The sequence below is a fragment of the Nerophis lumbriciformis genome, linkage group LG11, assembly GCF_033978685.3.
Source record: "Nerophis lumbriciformis linkage group LG11, RoL_Nlum_v2.1, whole genome shotgun sequence".
Taxonomy (NCBI): domain Eukaryota; kingdom Metazoa; phylum Chordata; class Actinopteri; order Syngnathiformes; family Syngnathidae; genus Nerophis; species Nerophis lumbriciformis.
In genome coordinates, this window is record NC_084558.2 from 36,134,740 (window position 1) to 36,154,588 (window position 19,849).

General features: G+C 40.0%; 1 protein-coding gene across 4 annotated transcripts in view; it reads right to left on the reverse strand.

Annotated features, from left to right (window-relative positions):
* nrg3b (neuregulin 3b) overlaps positions 1–19,849 on the reverse strand; it is a 591,304-nt gene that overhangs the window by 116,149 nt on the left and 455,306 nt on the right. For all 4 annotated transcript variants that reach the window (XM_061966725.2, XM_061966726.2, XM_061966727.2 and 1 more), the window contains one exon: positions 1,096–1,169. In XM_061966725.2, coding sequence (XP_061822709.2) covers positions 1,096–1,169 — 74 coding nt within the window. The remainder of the gene's footprint in view (positions 1–1,095; positions 1,170–19,849) is intronic.

Below are 19,849 nucleotides of genomic sequence, written 5' to 3' on the forward strand. Positions count from 1 at the left end.
AAGGTATTAAATACTTGATAATCTCTGATTAGAACACTCTTATTAATGACAAATTATTATGTTTATCTGCAATTATCACAATTAATTTTAAGTTAACTATGAACATTGCGATTAATTGTGATAAGATATTTTAATCGTTTAATAGCCCTAATTTTTAGCCTTAATTACATGTTCAATTCAGTCTTACTGATGTCTCAGTGCTGTATTTGTCTTCATTTCCATTATGTTGTGGCAATATTTAAAGATATTCACCAAGCGGGACTTCCATTTGCCGGTTAAAGGTGAACAACGCTAACAACCTTGGCGTTACTGAATCTTCACCGTGACAATCAAGTTGACCACATTTTAGCAGAACAACTTTTTGATGCACTTTATCTTTGGTGATCATTGGCGAGACTTTGGCGTGAACAATGTCAAAAGACGAGATGGACACGTATCAGTACTGGTGGGCATTGAATGAGACCACTATCAGCTGTCAGGAAAATTCTAAGTGGAGATGAACTCTGTTGTTGCCCTTCTTCCACACGACATTGGTAAGCCTTTGCCGTGAGCGATGTGGAACAACAACGTGGTACACATGATGCTAACAACTCTGAATGCTAACAACACGGCTAATGACTGCTTAGAGCAGGGGTCCCCGTTATATGAGGCATAAATAACCAGCTGAGAATGTGCCTGGTATGTTAACGTAACACATTATGGTAAGAGTCTTTCAAATAACTATAACATATAGAACATGCTATATGTTTACCAAACAATATGTCACTCCTGATCGCTAAATCCCATGAAATCTAATATGTCTTGTCTCTTATGTGAATGAGCTAAATAATATTATTTGATATTTTACGGTAATGTGTTAATAATTTCACACATAAGTCGCTCCTGAGTATAAGTCGCAACCCCGGCCAAACTATGAAAAAAGCTGCGACTTATAGTCCGAAAATACGGTATTTACTAAAGTGAAATGAAGAATATTTTTAAAAAACAAGGTAACTTAAGGGGAAGTTTTCTTTGCACATCCACCTTGTTGGTTAATGTCTGCGGCTATAGTTGAAGACACAAATACAAGACAGGAACATCAAAATAAGGTCTTACTTGGGTCGGACAAAATGGCATCGGTCTTAGGTACAAACTGGTCGCACCGTAAACCATGGTAGCCTTCTTTACACCTATGGGACACACACAAAAAACCAGAAGGTTAGAAGACAAACTGACCCAAAGGAAGGCAAACTTGAGTGGGAAGTGAAGTGCAGGAAAGAAGGGACGCAACCGGAACCGTCAGGAAGGCGGAAAAAGAGCGCCTGCAGCCTGACTGATAGCACATGACTGACAGGAAGGCCAGGTCCACGTGGAGAAGCCGGGATGGAGAACGCTTGCTGTGATGGAAGTGATAAAGTCATGGCTGCAAAGTCATGTAAACACGCTGCCGACAATATCTCAACTTTTGCTGCTGGTAATCCCAATGCAACTGTCATAACTTAAAGCATCTTACTGTACCAAAGTAAGAGTTCTCACTTCAGCTAGCATTTTCATCACACCATATCTTCTCTGGAAAATAAACTAAAATACACTTTAGAGTAGTCAGTATACAGCTTTTATTGCAGTATAGATGTATTACCTACTGAAAATGCTCCACAGTGCCTGTGTTCTAGCAACACATGCCCCCCCCCCTTGGAATTCATACACCCCCTGCATCTGCAATCCAAGGAATGCGGAAATAAAATTGGCCCTAGTGTGTGAATGTGAGTGTTAATGTTGTCTTTCTATCTGTGTTGGCCCTGTGATGAGGTGGCGACTTGTCCAGTGTGTACCCCGCCCTCCGCCCGAATGCAGCTGAGATAGGCTCCAGCACCCCCCATGACCCCAAAAGGGACAAGCGGTAGAAAATGGATGGATGGATGAATGAATTGTACACTAAATAACACTATATTTGTGTATTTTGTCGTTTAATATACAGGTTTCACACTACAAATGATTAAATGTATGATTCATCGCACTGCAAAAAGTCAGTGTTCAAAAAAAAGAAAAAAAAAATACAAAAATGAGGGGTATTTGATTTGAACTAATCAAAATTATCTGCCAATAGAACAAGAAAATTCGGCTTGTCAAGACTTTCCAAAACAAGTAAAATTAGCTAACCTCAATGAACCCAAAAATACCTTAAAATAAGTATATTCTCACTAATAACAAGTGCACTTTTCTTGGTAGAAAAAATGTAGGCCTTTTTGCTCAATATGTTGAAAAACATTTTAAATTAAGTAAATGCTAGTGCCATTATCTTGATATAATGGCACATGATTTTTTTTTTTCATGCTTGAAGTAAGAAATTATGACTTTAAAAAAGTAATTTTATACATGTGAGTGTTAATGACACAGCTTTGCATCAGTTGATATTCTAGTTTCAAGCATGTGTTACTCAATATAGGTCATAAAATCTCAGCAACAGGCTGTAATATCTTACTGAGATCATTTAGGACCAAAACCCTTAAAACAAGTAAAACACTCTAACATAAAATCTGCCTAGTGTGAAGAATTATCTTATCAGACAGAAAATAAGCAAATATCACCCTTATTTGAGATATTTAATCTTACTTAGATTTCAGTTTTTGCAGTGTGGGTTATGTTTTTTTTGCGGTACTTGATTTTCGACATGTTCACATGAAACATTAATAAATCGTATATCAGATTGTTTAATAGTTTCTAGAATGAAACATGGATATTAAATGACAAAAACAAAAATATAGCGCTAGGAAGTTTGGAAGTTTGCAATTCCCCCTTCAAAACAAAAGTTGTGTAAAAACAGTCACCTTTTTTCAAACATTTTCTCCTCTGAGCGCGTTTGTCGTGTCGGCTTCAAACTAGCACAGGAGAGAGATTGAACCCTTCTGATTAAAAGTTGATGAAAGAGTTTTAATTACTGATCCGGTTTGGATTTTATGAGCCCTCAAAGTCGGTCCCGTCCATCGCTGCTTGCAGCTTTAATTTCTTTAGAAATCATATGTCAAGCAGATATTTAAGTAAAGTATTTATCTTTATTTTAACAAAAAATTTTTTTGGAATACATGATAATATATTATTTACATTTTGATCATTTTGAATTTTAAAAGATATGCAATTGCATGCAGTACATGATTTTTAATGTCAAAAGAGAAAGAAGAAATATATTTAGTAAGAAAAGATTTGGCCCCCGGGCCTTGAGTTTGACACCTGTGTTACATGCTAACGGCTAAATTATGGAATGGATTAAGCAAAGAAATCAAACAATGTTCTCATATGATCCACTTTAAGAAACTGTTCAGTGTTGACTTTGGTTTTTTCTGCTTTTTTCAGTTTTACTGCCATGTTAAAAGCACCACTTGGAAAAAATTAAAAGTATGTCAATCAATCAATCAATCAATGTTTATTTATATAGCCCTAAATCACGAGTGTCTCAAAGGGCTGCACAAGCCACAACGACATCCTCGGTTCAGATCCCACATCAGGGCAAGGAAAAACTCAACCCAATGGGATGACAATGAGAAACCTTGGAGAGGACCGCATATGTGGGAACCCCCCCGCCCCCTAATAAACATTAATAAAATATTTCATTCCACAACGTACCAGTACGGTATATAGGTCTGCGGCTTATGGTCCGGTGCAAAAAAATCGATTTATTTTTCAAAAATGGTGTGGTTTATAGTCCGGAAAACAACGATAGCTTGTTAATCATTGGTGTTGCCAGCTATTTAGACAATAACAATATGTTTTCAGTGAATATCACGACTGTAAAGTATACCCACCTTTCATCCCTATGGTATTGCAGTATTAGTTACTGTCATTGCTTTCCTCTCGTTGGCGACAGGCTGCGATACTGCAAGTACTTAAGTTGCATAGATGCTGATTTTTAGGTCTGACAAGGAAGCTGCTCAGGGCGGGCGTGCAGACCTTGTTAGATAGCGTCGCCTTGTCACCTACAGTGCAACCTCAACATGTCTTGATCACCTGAACCTGTATCATCTCCACCGGTTCACTTTGTCTCCTTGCACTTCGGCAGTGTTGTGATGGCACATTTTCAGAAATAAACAAATAAAATAAATACAAAAAAAAATAAAAAATCCCAGCTGGAAGAAAAAATATGCTAAAAGAGGACTGAAATCTCTGCAGAGCTGCAGGGGCAAAGCAGGCACAGCTGACAACTTAGTGTGTTTGTGTGTGTGTGTGTGTGTGTGTGTGTGTGTATGTGTGTGTGTGTGTGTGTGTGTGTGTGTGTGTGTGTGTGAGCCTGATCCAGTTTACATTCAACATGGTCACGCCATCTACTGTTACCATTACAATAAGTGACGTACTCAAGAACAGCTTTTTAAAGCCGGGAGGACAGGAAGTGAGAATTTTTCACGCTAATCAGCACTCGCGTCCAGCTGCGGGGCGCGTTCGATGAAAATGTTCATACAACACTATAATTGAAGCGTTTAAGGAGTAGAATGACTCATTACTCTTCACATGATGTTGAATAAAAAGACCATAAATTACGGCTTCAAAACTTAAGCCTGAAATAAATTCATGTGCTTTTGCCCATAATTCAAGACAAACACTTGGTTGATCATGTGACCTCGAAGCACTTCAGGTTTCACAGTTAAAGTTAAAGTACCAATGATAGTCACACACACACACTAGGTGTGGTGAAATTATCCTCTGCATTTGACCCATCCCCTTGTTCCACCCCCTGGGAGGTGAGGGGAGCAGTGAGCAGCAGCGGTGGCCGCGCCCGGGGATCATTTTGGTGATTTAATCCCCAATTCCAACCCAAGCAGGAAGGTAATGGGTCCCATTTTTATAGTCTTTGGTATGACTCGGCCGGGGTTTGGACTCACAACCTTCCAGTCTCCAACCACAAGGCCACTGACACGGTGGCCAAGGTCCCATAAGGACTCTGTTTATTTACCAGCAGTACTTTAGTTGTTTAAACATTTTAGAGGCAAATACGTAAGCCAGATATCATAAAAAAATATGTGAGTGTGATGGAGTGGATGCATACACTCTTAAAGGGCCCCTCCAATGCTGACCACATTGGCACTCATTTCATAGTTCTGGACCTAAAAATGATGCCGACTGGTAAAATCCCCCTCAAAATAGGCCGAGTAGTAATTTTAGAAATATTAATTACCACATTTTCTGGACCATAGGGCGCACCGGATTATAGGGCGCATTAAAGGAGTCATATTATTATTATTTTTTTTTTCTAAATGTAAAACACTTTCTTGTGGTCTACATAACATGTAACGGTGGTTCTTTGGTCAAAATGTTGCATAGATTATGTTTTACAGATCATCTTCAAGCCGCTTTCTGACAGTCGCTTCCGGATGCGCCGTTTTGTGGGTGGTCTTATTTACGTGGCTCACCTTCGACAGCGTCTTTTCTCCGTCATCTTTGTTGTAGCGGTGTAGCGTGCAAGGACGGGAGTGGAAGAAGTGTCAAAAGATGGAGCTAACTGTTTTAGTGACATTCAGACTTTACTTCAATCAATAACGGAGCAGCATCTCCTCATCCGGAAACAACAACACAGGAAATGTGTGCCGTGAAAAACCGTTCGACCAGAAATCTAATTATTCTTGGGTGAATAATGCAAACTCACTACAACGGTATGTTTTAGCGCTTTCATGGCGAGTTTACTGGCAGATATAAGTAAGAACTTTCCACTACTTTATATTAGAAATGGCAACAGCGGAGGATGAATGTCACATAACAAGAAGATAGAGAAAAAGAAGAAGCTTACCGACTACGGTGTCGTCACGGACTACAAAGGCAGATGCGCGCAATTTTGTCAGGATTTATGCAGATCCCAAATACAGACCGGCAGGTACCAGAAGGTAAGAAAAGTTTCTTTTGCATAATATTGCGAAACAAAAGGCCAGATAATATGTCTTACCTTATACACACACCATAATGATACTCGTATGTTGAAGCATATCAAACGGTGCAGCCTACATTAATCTTTTATGTTTGACTGCCATCTACTGGTCACACTTATCATTACACCATTTACCAAATAAACTAGCTTTGAGGTGGGTAAGCTCAACCAAACTTATTCCTTACATTAGGCGCACCGGGTTATAAGGCGCACTGTCGAGTTTTGAGGAAAAAAAAGGATTTTAAGTGCGCCTTATAGTCCGGAAAATACACTAAGTTAAAGCCACTGCAGCATGTCCATATCATTTGTTAAACAAAGCTAATAACCAGCAGGCAGAAGACATTGATACAACGTTGACTATACACACATGTCCTTTAAAACGGACTTTGAAACATGGTCGCAAATAGTTGTATTTGTAAATTGAGACAACTTTAGTGTCTAACGTTGGATCCACGTTGTTGGTTGGGAAACGACCAAATTTCAATGGTCAAATCAACGTCCAAACCCAACATTGATTAAACGCCGTCAAATGTGCATGTTGTTTCAACGTCGTATTTGTCAAGTGGGGTTCGCAGCTAGCTGCGGGGTTGTTCTTCCAATGCAAAATAGACGGCTCCGGACAACAGCGTGAAGGTAGGCTAGGATTTATTAATATAAATCACGCACTACCGCGAACATAAACAATACAACAACAACTACAACAAAAATAGAGGCAAGCGTGCCTAAAACGCAAGTGAGGCTAATCTTAAACAGAAGCTATGGCATGGACATGGAAACTTACTTGGGCAGAGCAAGACATAAACCGGTGTGACATCAAAACAGCGCAGGCAGAACGAGTGATGAACAAAGGTAGGCTTAAATAACAGTGACATGATTGGTGACAGGTGTGTGTGAGTCCGAACGTGAAACAGGTGCGTGACGTGATAGGTGAAACTAATGGTTGCTATGGTGACAAAACAAAACAAAAGTGCACAAAAAGTCCAAAATTTAAACCGAACATTACTAAAACAAAACATGATCACACAGACATGACAGAATCCCCCCCTTACGGACAGATCCCAGATGTCCAAAAACAGAAAATATCAACAAGAGTCATGGGAGGGCGGGAGGGGGACATGGCGGTGGGTCGCCAGGCCACGTGTCCCCGTATCCACCGGGGCAGAGTTAGGTGGCGGCGGCGAGTGGAACGCCGCTGCAGCAGGCGAGGCGGGCGCCCAGGGAATGGCCACATTCGTGGCCGACTGGGAGGTGGGCGCACTTGGCGTGGCGGGCGACCAGGTAGCGGCCATATCCGTGACCGACGAGGAGGGAGGTGCGTCATCGTGGCAGGCGTGGAAGCAGCAGATGATGCAGGCAGCGAAGCTCGGCGTGGCGCGTCAGGCGGCGAAGCTCGGCGTGGGTCTTGGTCTTGGCGTGGCGGGTCTTGGTCTTGGCGTGGCGGGTCTTGGTCTTGGCGTGGCGGGTCTTGGTCTTGGCGTGGCGGGTCTTGGTCTTGGCGTCGTGGAACTGGTACCGGAGCTTGACGTGGCGGGTCTTGGTCTTGGCATGGCGGGTCTTGGTCTTGGCATGGCGGGTCTTGGCGTCGTTGAGCTGGTACCGGGTCTTGGCGTCGTTGAGCTGGTACCGGGTCTTGGCGTCGTTGAGCTGGTACCGGAGCTTGGTGTCGTTGAGCTGGTACCGGAGCTTGGCGTCGTTGAGCTGGTACCGGAGCTTGGCGTCGTGGAGCTGGTACCGGAGCTTGGCGTCATGGAGCTGGTACCGGAGCTTGGCGTCGTGGAGCTGGTACCGGAGCTTGGCGTCGTAGAGCTGGTACCGGAGCTTGGCGTCGTGGAGCTACTGGTGCAGGTGGAGGTGGTCTATCTGGGGGTTGCGGCTTGGCATGGTAAAAGACTGGAGGTGGCGGCCGTGAGGGAGGCTGTGGCTTGACATGGTGAAGCTGAGTCACCCCACCAGTGCAGTTCCCAGCCCTAGCCCCCCCCTCAAGGAGCGGATACCAGACGCGCTCCCTGCGGTCTGGAACTCTCTTTAAGGGTGGGTGGGGGGAGGTATGGAGGGGGGCAGAATCCTCCCCATTAAATTGTCCAGAAAATCTATTCACCACCCCCACTTTAGACTGGGTCTGAAAAAATCTAAATTTAGAAAAACATTTCTCAAAAGGATTATTTTTTGAAACGAAGTCCTTGGTGGGCGGCTGACAGAGGGCGTAAATAGAATCCAAAAAAAAAAAATCTTGGTTTCTGACGTCATCACCAGTGGGCGGGATGACGTCATCAGCACAGGACTCCTGCCGCGGCAAGGAAAAATGAGCTGCTTGGGGAATCTTGTTGTCCGTGGGAGGGTTTTGGGGGAACGACGCGTCATGCTGGCGAGAAAAAGCCTTTCTGGTTGGCTTCCAGCTTTGCCAGCGCGTCTCCATCACCTCCTCGTGGCCGGTCTGCGGAAGAACGTCTGCTGCCTGCGTTCTGTCACGTAGGGGGGTCGCAGCTCGCTGCGGGGTTGTTCTTCCAATGCAAAATAGACGGCTACGGACAACAGCGTGAAGGTAGGCTAGGATTTATTAATATAAATCACGCACTACCGCGAACATAAACAATACAACAACAACTACAACAAAAAAAGAGGCAAGCGTGCCTAAAACGCAAGTGAGGCTAATCTTAAACAGAAGCTATGGCATGGACATGGAAACTTACTTGGACAGAGCAAGACATAAACCGGTGTGACATCAAAACAGCGCAGGCAGCACGAGTGATGAACAAAGGTAGGCTTAAATAACAGTGACATGATTGGTGACAGGTGTGTGTGAGTCCGGACGTGAAACAGGTGCGTGACGTGACAGGTGAAACTAATGGTTGCTATGGTGACAAAACAAAACAAAAGTGCACAAAAAGTCCAAAATTTAAACCGAACATTACTAAAACAAAACATGATCACACAGACATGACAGTATTTGAGTTGGGGGACCTAATTCGACAAGTTATCAACGTTGTGCTGGCTCCCTTGCTGACTGTTCCACCACTATTAAACCACGATAGCAACAAATTATATTGTTGACAGCCAGTATATATTCATTGTATGCGTTTAATGTGTTTTCTGGTATACTGTATATGTAACATTTTATACTATTTGGAGGTCTATGGCAATAATAATGTGTTACATTTTAGCCAATAACAGATTATTTAATGTCATTAAGTTATGTATTGCAATTAATTAAATGATGATTGATCACCATGGAGAGGAGCAATTAAAATAGATGAAATGCATTGTTGACTCTTTGTAAATTTGTCTGCCTTATTATTATAATGATAAAAAAAATCTTGTAGAACTTTGAGATTTTTCATTATCATTCATATTCCAATTGTTCATCACAATAATAGCAACAAAAATAACAATAAAAACACAAAAATAATCCCCAACCCACAAACAAATGTAATTGAAAAAATATGTATGTATTTTTTTGATTTATTTAAAATGTGAAGTGAAGTGAATTACATTTATATAGCGCTTTTTCTCAAGTGACTCAAAGCACTTTACATTGTGAAACCCAATTGTTGATTGTTGATTAAAAAATCAATTAGAATAAAAATTAATGCACAATAAACAATTGGTGGGTTCTTCAATGCATTTTTATTTACACCAGTTATCAATATTACGTTAATAATTTCAGACGAGGCAATGCCGTAATGGAGACTCTTGCTTATATACTATTATAAAGTCGAGCGGTTAACGCGTCACATTATATAATTTATTCATTCTGAGTTTCTGCTAATTGTACTGGAATTTAAAATGTAATTTCCACATGTGTTTAAATGAGACACCAATTGTCAGTAGTGATAATTCAAGAGGTGAGCGCGATGCCATTAAAGAGACGAATAGCCGCCGTAAATTATTAACATACTGTGTGTACAGTGAATCGTCTTGGGGATAAATGAGAACAATTGCATATTTTATGAGGCCTCCCCCAGTAAAGTAGCAAAGTTTAAAAAGTTAATGAATTCTTCAGTATTGCGTCTTAATTTATCAAGTGCGTCTGAGTTCATCCGTGTGAGGGAAGTGGAGTTATCTAAATGAATAAAAATGGAAAAAAAAAAAAAAAAAGTCCCCTAAGGAAGATTCAGTATGTTTCCTCCCTGATGTCTGCGGCAGTTACACAACCTTTGAAGTTGTTTCATAAGACATGCAGACGCTAATTTGCAGAAGACTGCATGAGGCTGCTGGAGTCCCACCCATGGCACGACCATGCGCACCTTCTTTTGGCTAATTAATGGTGATTAGCCATTAGGTGATGCTCTCCAGACTGGGAGGTGTGGTTTACACGCCTGTCTTCAACATGTGCTGAAAACAGCTGGGTTGTCACAGTATGCTTTGATCTATGGACAACTTACTTTATATTCTGCATTTTTACTCCCAATGTTTCACTTTTTTACCCCTCTATTTATTTATTTGATCCGAAGGGAATAAGCGGTAGAAAATGGATGGATGGATCGATTTAAATGTCTTATTAATTGAAAATCTATTTCACATTTATTTTTAAATCAAATTAGAAAAAACAATGGATTATTTGTATTTGTTCATTTTCTTTGCACTTATTTTTACTTTCTTTCTTTCGTCGCCATCAGTGATCATCTACAGTATAAGGAATGCCTGGTATGCCCATACTTGCCAACCTTGAGACCTCCGATTTCGGGAGGTTGGGGCGTGGTCGGGGGTGGGGCGTGGTTGGGGGCGTGGTTAAGAGAGGAGGAGTATATTTACAGCTATAATTCACCATGTCAAGTATTTCATATATATATATATATAAGAAATACTTGACTTTCAGTGAATTCTAGCTATATATATTTTTATTTTATTTTATTTTATTATATATATATATATATATATATATATATAATAAAATATATATATATATAATAAAATATATATATATATATATATATATATATATATATATATATATATAATAAAATAAAATAAAATAAAAATATATAACATTTAAAACAGAGGTAAAATACACACACATACATATATATATATATATATATATATATATATATATATATATATATATATATAAATAAGAGAAATACTTGAATTTCAGTGTTCATTTATTTACACATATACACACACATAACACTCATCTACTCATTGTTGAGTTAAGGGTTGAATTGTCCATCCTTGTTCTATTCTCTGTCACTATTTTTCGAACCATGCTGAACACCCTCTCTGATGATGCATTCTGCTTCGTCTCCTTGTTGTGTGCGCAGTTGTGCACTGCACTCTCTAAAAGCCCTAGATGTTATTGTCACATATGCATGTACAGTAGATGGCAGTATTGTCCTGTTTAAGAGTGTCACAACATTGCTGTTTACGGCAGACCAACTGCTTTACGGTAGACGAAAACGTGACTGCTGTTGTTGTGTGTTGTTACCGTGCTGGGAGGACGTTAATGAAACTGCCTAACAATAAACCCACATAAGAAACCAAGAACTCGCCCTCGATCATTCTACAGTTATAACGTGATTGGGCAGGCACGCTGTTTATATTGTGGGAAAGCGGACGTGAAAACAGGCTGTCGACACGTCACTCAGGTCCGCATGAAGCTGGAGGGGGCGTGGCCTCCAGCTCCGCCTGAATTTCGGGAGATTTTCGGGAGAAAATTTGTCCCGGGAGGTTTTCGGGACAGGCGCTGAATTTCGGGAGTCTCCCGGAAAATCCGGGAGGGTTGGCAAGTATGGGTATGCCTGGTTCCTCCTTTTCCAAATATCTTGAATTGTGCAAATGCAAACATGTGATTTGTTGAACATGCCTAAAATACATACCGTACCTGATGATAAATGTGGCTGGTAGATGGCAGTCAAACATAAGAGATAAGTGTAGGCTGCACTATAATGGCATAATGTCTTTAGTAAACAACACCAACATTGTATATGTTCCATTGGAAATATAGAACATTACACATGGCTCTCAAAAATCTATCAAAATGTTTTAGTACGACTTTGGTAAGCCAGTAAGCCGCATCGCTTGATGGATTGTCGGCGCATTAAACATAGGAGTATTATTATGGTGTGTGTATAAGGTAAGACATATTATCTGTCATTTTGTTTCGCAATATTATGCAAAAGCAACGTTTCTTACTTTCTGGTACCTGCTGATCTGTATTTGGGATCTGCATAAATCCTGAAAAATTGCCCACGTACGCGCAGCCGCCGTAGTCGATAAGCTTCTTCTTTTTTTCTATCTTCTTTTCTATCTTCTTGTTATGGGACATTCATTCTCCGCTGTTGCCATTTCTAATATAAAGTAGTGTAAAGTTCTTACTTATATCTGTCAGTAAACTCGTCATGAAAGCGCGAAAACATACCGGTGTAGTGAGTTTACATTATTCACCCAAAGAACTTTAGTTATTAGAGTTGTGGTCGGATGTTTTTTCACGGGACACATTTCTGGTGTTGTTGTTTCCGGATGAGGAGATGCTGCTCCGTTATTGATTGAAGTAAAGTCTGAATGTCATTAAAACAGTTAGTGCCATCTTTTGACACTTCTTCCACTCCCGCCCTTGCACGCTACACCGCTACAACAAAGATGACGGGGAGAAGACGCTGCTGAAGGTGAGCCATGTAAATAAGACAAAACGGCGCATCCTGAAGCGACTGTCAGAAAGCGTCTTGAAGATGATCTCTAAAACATAATCTATGCAACATTTTGACCAAAGAACCACCATTACATGTTACAAGGAAGTGTTTTAACATTTAGAATAAATAATAATAATATGACTCCTTTAAAGGCCTACTGAAATGCAATTTTCTTATTTAAAAGGGGATAGCAGGTCCATTCTATGTGTCATACTTGATCATTTCGCGATATTGCCATATTTTTGCTGAAAGGATTTAGTAGAGAACATCAACGATAAAGTTCGCAACTTTTGGTCGCTGATAAAGAAGCCTTGCCTCTACCGGAAGTAGCAGACGAGTAGCGTGACGTCACAGGTTGTGGAGCTCCTCACATCTGCACATTGTTTACAATCATGGCCACCAGCAGCGAGAGCGATTCGGACCGAGAAAGCGACAATTTCCCCATTAATTTGAGCGAGGATGAAAGATTTGTGGATGAGGAAAGTGAGAGTGAAGGACTAGAGGGCAGTGGGAGCAATTCAGATAGGGAAGATGCTGTGAGAGGCGGGTGGGACCTGATATTCAGCTGGGAATGACTAAAACAGTAAATAAACACAAGACATATATATACTCTATTAGCCACAACACAACCAGGCTTATATTTAATATGCCACAAATTAATCCCGCATAACAAACACTTCCCCCCTCCCGTCCATATAACCCGCCAATACAACTCAAACACCTGCACAACACACTCAATCCCACAGCCCAAAGTACGGTTCACCTCCCCAAAGTTCATACAGCACATATATTTCCCCAAAGTCCCCAAAGTTACGTACATGACATGCACATAGCGGCACGCACGTACGGGCAAGCGATCAAATGTTTGGAAACCGCAGCTGCATGCGTACTCACGGTACCGCGTCTGCGCATCCAACTCAAAGTCTTCCTGGTAAGAGTCTCTGTTGTCCTAGTTCTCTACAGGCCAATGGTAAAGCTTGACTGTCATCTTTCGGGAATGTAAACAATGAAACACCGGCTGTGTTTGTGTTGCTGCAGCCGCCTGCAATACACCGCTTCCTACCTACAGCTTTCTTCTTTGCTGTCTCCATTGTTCATTGAACAAATTGCAAAAGATTCACCAACACAGATGTCCAGAATACTGTGGAATTTTGCGATGAAAACAGATGACTTAATAGCTGGCCACCATGCTGTCCCAAAATGTCCTCTACAATCCGTGACGTTACGTGTCGGCGTCATCATACCGAGACGTTTTTAGCAGGATATTTCGCGCGAAATTTAAAATTGCACTTGTATTGGCATGTGTTGCAATGTTAGGATTTCATCATTGATATATAAACTATCAGACTGCGTGGTCGGTAGTAGTGGGTTTCAGTAGACCTTTAATGCGCCCTGTAATCCGGTGCGCCTAATACATGAAAAAAGATTAAAAAATAGACCGTTAATCAACAGTGCGCCTTATAATCCGGTCCGCCCTATGGTCGGGAAAATACGGTAATATAATCACCATTACACACACACGCTCACACAAGGGCTGCAGGATATGATGGGTTTTTAAAAAAATGAAGACACACACTCAAAGTGCATCATTATCTTAGATTGTTTTTCCATCCATTTTTGCATCTTTACTGAAGAGTCTCTTGATGGCGATAGACAGGCTTTAAACCCTTTGAAGGAATACTAACAAGGAAGGCGTCTCGGCTCACCCTCAGTGAGAAAAAGAAATGTAATGTGAAGTAGTAGCAATGGTAGTACGAGAAGTAGTAGTAAAAAAAAGTACATGTTAAACCATTAAGATTTGTCAAAATTCTTAAATTAACAGGTCAACATGTGCATCCAGACAACCTTTTGTGGAGCAGACTCATAGCCTACAGCAGGGGGCCCCAAACTACAGCCTGCGGGCCGAGGGTTCAAAGATCCATCCATCCATCCATTTTCTACCGCTTGTCCCTAGCATTGGTAAATGATATCTATTGCACATGTGCAGTTGTTCCAGTAAAGTGGATCAGTAATGCTATGGCCTTTAACCATGAGTCCTGCATTATTCATCAGTGCAAAGATTCCATAGATAGGTTGCATTCAGACAGCCTTTCCCACCCATGGTCTGATTAATCAAACACCAACACAGAAAGTTAATATATGTGGTACAAAACCACACAACTTGCCCACTGCACTATGTGGGTATTATTTAAAAATATGTCTACGCACCACACACAATCCATTATGAGAGCTTTAATAAATCTAGATGAGAGCTTTAATAAATTTACATTTAGAACACTGATAATGGAAAATAAGTATTTCAATCATAATTGTTAGTTTATGGAACAATCTTGACAGTGGAATAAAACAATGTAAATATCTTTCTGTAATAAAAAAAAAAAAGGAAAAATCATGATGAAAAGATATGACTGAGTAGAATTAATTCTTTATTACTGGTTTAATTATAAAATGAAAATATGGCTTTGTAGTCGCCAACATTCAAAGTCAATTGTTGTATTTGTAAAAAATAGAGGGCAGATATTTTAAGTTTTTAACTTCTTTCTGCTCCTTTTCATTCATATGTTACTTTAATATTATGTTGATTGATTTATTTTTATTCTATTCCTTTGTTGGATATTTTATGAATGGAATAAATAAATGAACTGAACTGAACTGGACTAAGGCGTGGTGGGTGATATGCAAAGGCCCTCCCCACACTTCGACATGTTTGATGCAGTTTAGCTGCCTGATATTTCTGATGGATTACAAAACATTAAGGAGGTCATCAGGGAAGTAAACAAGGTTGGAATCAGTGGTTCACACATTTTTAATATTCAATGTTTTATCATTTATACTTCATATTGTAGTGATAGAGAGTGCCAATGTGTTGCTCAGTCTGTTAACTGAAGCTTGTTGTAACTTGTAATGAATGCTTTAACAAACTAATGTGTCTCTGATCATTTTTGATCATATTGTAAATCCTACATCTTCTATTTTTGTGAAAAATTATCTTTGTTACATTATTTTTTTTACATATATATATATATATACATACATATATATATACACATATATATATGTATACACATACATATTAGGGTTTTCCCGATACCAATAATTTGGTACCGGTACCAAACTGTATATCGATACTTTGGTACTTTTCCAAATAAAGGGAACTACGAAAAATGTCAACATTGACCCAATTTTAACAGAAAATCCTACAATACAATAAACATGTTTCCTATTGCCCTCAAATAACAATTTTACGAGGTTAAAATATAAATTAAAAGGCATTGGGCTTTTCTTGTTGCACTCAAAGAACAATTTACAATTTTCCATATTACATATAGTCTGCCATAATCAAGGATAAGGTTAGAATATAATAAAAAGCTTTATTTACATAATATTAAATGCTTCATGATTTATAGTGGCCACTCCTGCACTGGGCTTTAAGAAAAATACTAATATTAGTAAGTACTAAAAACAGAACTATGGATAAATGTACACATGTAGCAGTTAAAACACACATTGTTAAAGATAAAACAAAAATTGTAGCAATTTGTCACAAAATGTAGTCATTTCACTTGCATTAGTTGACGCTAATTGGGTGGTCTTAACTCTGCTAATATTTGGCAACAAGCCAAGCAGCTGTGAACGCGTCTACGTATCTACATGTTCACAGCAGGGGAGCTGGTTAACTCACGAGAGTAACGTGTGTGTGTTTGCCAGAATGGCAACGTGTTGTCTGAGTGACGCCAGTTAGTGAGTGGGCGAGTAAAGAGAGAGAGAGGGAGCGCGTGCACTGCACAGTAGAGAGATTAACGGGTCTGGTTGTGTCCTGCAAAACTAATAATAAAGCAACCAGATTGTCACAAATTGCCATTGTCATTCTGACCCGAGCTTAGCAGACCCATTGCCTGGTAAAGGGTGTTACCCAAAACGAAAATATCGGCACTGAAGGGAACATCTGCCCTGTGCTCCTCGACTACGGTCTGCACCGGAGCAGAACAGAAGGACAGGTGTAACAACTACATTATTACCTGTCACTCTTTATAACTCCTTGTGCAGATCCGAATGCTTATTATTTAAATGTTTACCTAAGTTTGAAGCAGAGGTGGCAAAACTAATCGCCACATTTGGCGAGGCGTGTTTTAAAGCGTCACCTTTAATATTAGTTTTGAAGCCCAAATACCTCCATATTGCGCTTCACCACCCTCTTTGTTAACCAGTAGAATCGTCGGTTTTTTTTGACACTCTACCTTTCTAAGATGTTATTGCTTGTATGGACTTTGTGTGTGCATTTTGACACACTCAACATCACGTGCCTCGGCTGTGTAGTCACCGTATGTATATATATATATATATATATATATATATATATATATATATATATATATATATATATATATATATATATATATTTATATATATGTATATATACATAGATATACTTTGATACATAAGCAATTGTTGAACGAAGAAAAATGACGTGTACCCTGTGGCGCAGTTACAAACATTGAATAAGTTGTTTACGTAGCAGTTGCCGAAAGTAAAGCTTTAGTGTCTACATAGTGTCTGCATGCGTGTGAGTGTGTTTTGTGTAGCATGTTTGTGTGTGTATGTGTTGGTACGTGTGGGTCCACATGCCAGAAAATTTGGTGAGTTCCCCCGGAAAATCGTAAAAAACTGTTCTGTATTTTTAAGTGTTTTTCATGTTTGGCAAACTTCCCCCTTCAATTTGATATTACATTTATATGCAGACTTAAATCATTGTGGTCGCGGTTCCCGGGTGAAAGCATCTGTTTAAACACGATCAGCGCACACGCACTCTCACAGTGGAGCACAATATGGAATAAATAATAAGAAAAACTTAAAATTTTAACCACACGTTACTATAACTTTTCTTTAGAAAGTTCTGAAGTTAGAATGATAATTTGATAATTATATACAGTACATGATATACAACAACATGTTTTATTGTTTTTATAGTTCTCATTCTTCCGGGTCATTGTTATCTCAGGACGTTCAATCGATCGCAACTGGACTGTTTGGTTTGTCTTAGACGACATTTTGTTCTCATCCAAGTAGGCTTCATCAGTTCATGCTCATAGACTGTCAAAACCCAAAATATTTATACCAGTTCAACCCTATTGTAATGAGAAAAACTGTTGAGATGCAAACAACAATCCTCCTGTCAATGCCAATGACAGTTGTTGAAAAGGAATTTTCCCTTGTTAGCATTTAGGTATTGTGTGGCAGAACAATCACTGTGGATCGACAAGTATCAGCCCAAAAAAAGTCTGAATAACCCACGTAAGCATTCCATTCAGTTGTAAACAAATGGCACAAAGGAGCATCTGTGACCAGCATTTTTCTAACTCCTCGTATTTGTTGGAGACTAAACATTGCAGAGTCTTTTAGGAATGGTTGAAAGGACAGTGTTATGTGGGAAACAGCTGGTGTCGCAGACTCCTCTGGTCAGGGATGGTTTTTCAACCTTGACGTAAATGGCTTTCCTCACTCCTCTTTTGTACATCCGTCCTCCCTGTCCAGAATCTGTACAATTTTGTTCTCAAAGAAGTGCTGTTTTTCTCTGAGGTGCAAGTAGACAGCTGAGTCTTGGCCTGAAGAGTGTGTCAGTCTATGCTGTGCCATACGTCGGCTTAGTGGTTTTGTTTCCCCAATTTATGAATCAGTACATTCATCATTGCACTGGATAGCATACAACGGATTGTTTTTGTGGGTGTGGGGTGTCCGGTCTTTAGGATGCACCAGTCTATGTCTCAGGGTGTTGCCTGGTTTGAAGTGTACTGGGATGTTATGTTGGTTAAACATTCTTCTGAGTTCCTCAGATAGACCTGATACATATAGAATGACAATATGTTTGCGTCTGACACCTTTTTCCTCCTCATCCACTCTGTTCTTGTTATGTCTGGAACTGGATGCACTTTTCGCAAACGACCAGCTGGGGTACCCACAGATTTTGAGGGCTTCCCTCAAATGCCTATGCGCTTTCTCTTCGGCCCGTGGGCCGGTAGGAACATTATCAGCTCTGTGTTGTAGGGTTCTGATAAAAGCCCAGTTTGTTTTCCAGTGGGTAGTGTGAGTCAAAAAGTAGGTATTGATCAGTATGTGTGGGTTTTCGGTAAACCCTACATAGAGGTCCCTTCTTGCTCTAAAAATGGAGAACAGTCCAAAAAACGCAACTTACTGTTTTTGAAATCTCACATGTGAACTTTATGTTTTTGTCAACTGACTTAATGTGCCCCGGGAAGGCTTGGCTTCTTGGCTTCTGATTTTCACCCATGTGTCATCCACATATCTGTACCGAAGACTTGGTGCTTTTCCCTTAAAAGAGCTCAGAGCTCTCTTTTCCATGTCCTCCATGTAAAGGTTTGCCACAATTGGGGATACAGGAGATCTCATGGCGCAACCATGTTTTTTGGCGGTAAAACGTTCCCATGAATTTAAAGTGTTAAGGCCAAGTTCCAGCCTGTTCTGGGTTTAGTGTGGATCTATCCTGTAAGGTGTGAGGTGTTTGCATCCCACATACTTGCCAACCCTCCCGGATTTTCCGGGAGACTCCCAAAATTCAGCGCCTCTCCCGAAAACCTCCCGGACAAATTTTCTCCCGAAAATCTCCCAAAATTCAGGCGGAGCTGGAAGCCACGCCCCCTCCAGCTCCATGCGGACCTGAGTGACGTCAGGTGCGCAACACCACGTAAATCGTTGGCCAACCAAAAAGTAACCCCAGTACGCTATAGCCAAGATTCACCAGGAGATGGCAACAGACAAACATAGATCACTATTACATTCCTCCCCTTTTAGAAATGTATAGAAGTTACTCAATATAAATAAACAACCCAACCAAAAACTGCAGCAGCTCAATTAAAAAACTGTACTTAAGCCACATTCTTTTCTTTTTTTTTTAGTACTGAACTCTTAACCCTCATTTGTAAAAAAATAACATGCTTATTATACAAACAGTATTTGTACACCTTTAACACAGATTTGTATACTGTCTTCAGAGATTCAGTTTTTTTGGTGGTACTCAAAACCTTTCTGGGTACCTGCGAAAGGGTGTTCAGCATGGTTAGAAAAATAGTGACAGAGAATAGAACAAGGATGGACAATTCATCCCTTAACTCAACAATGAGTGGATGAGTGTTATGTGTGTGTATATGTGTAAATAAATGAACACTGAAATTCAAGTATTTATTTTATTTATATATATATATATATATATATATATATAATAAAATAAATATATATATAGCTAGAATTCACTGAAAGTCAAGTATTTCCTTTATATATATATTTATATGAAATACTTGACTTGGTGAATTCTAGCTGT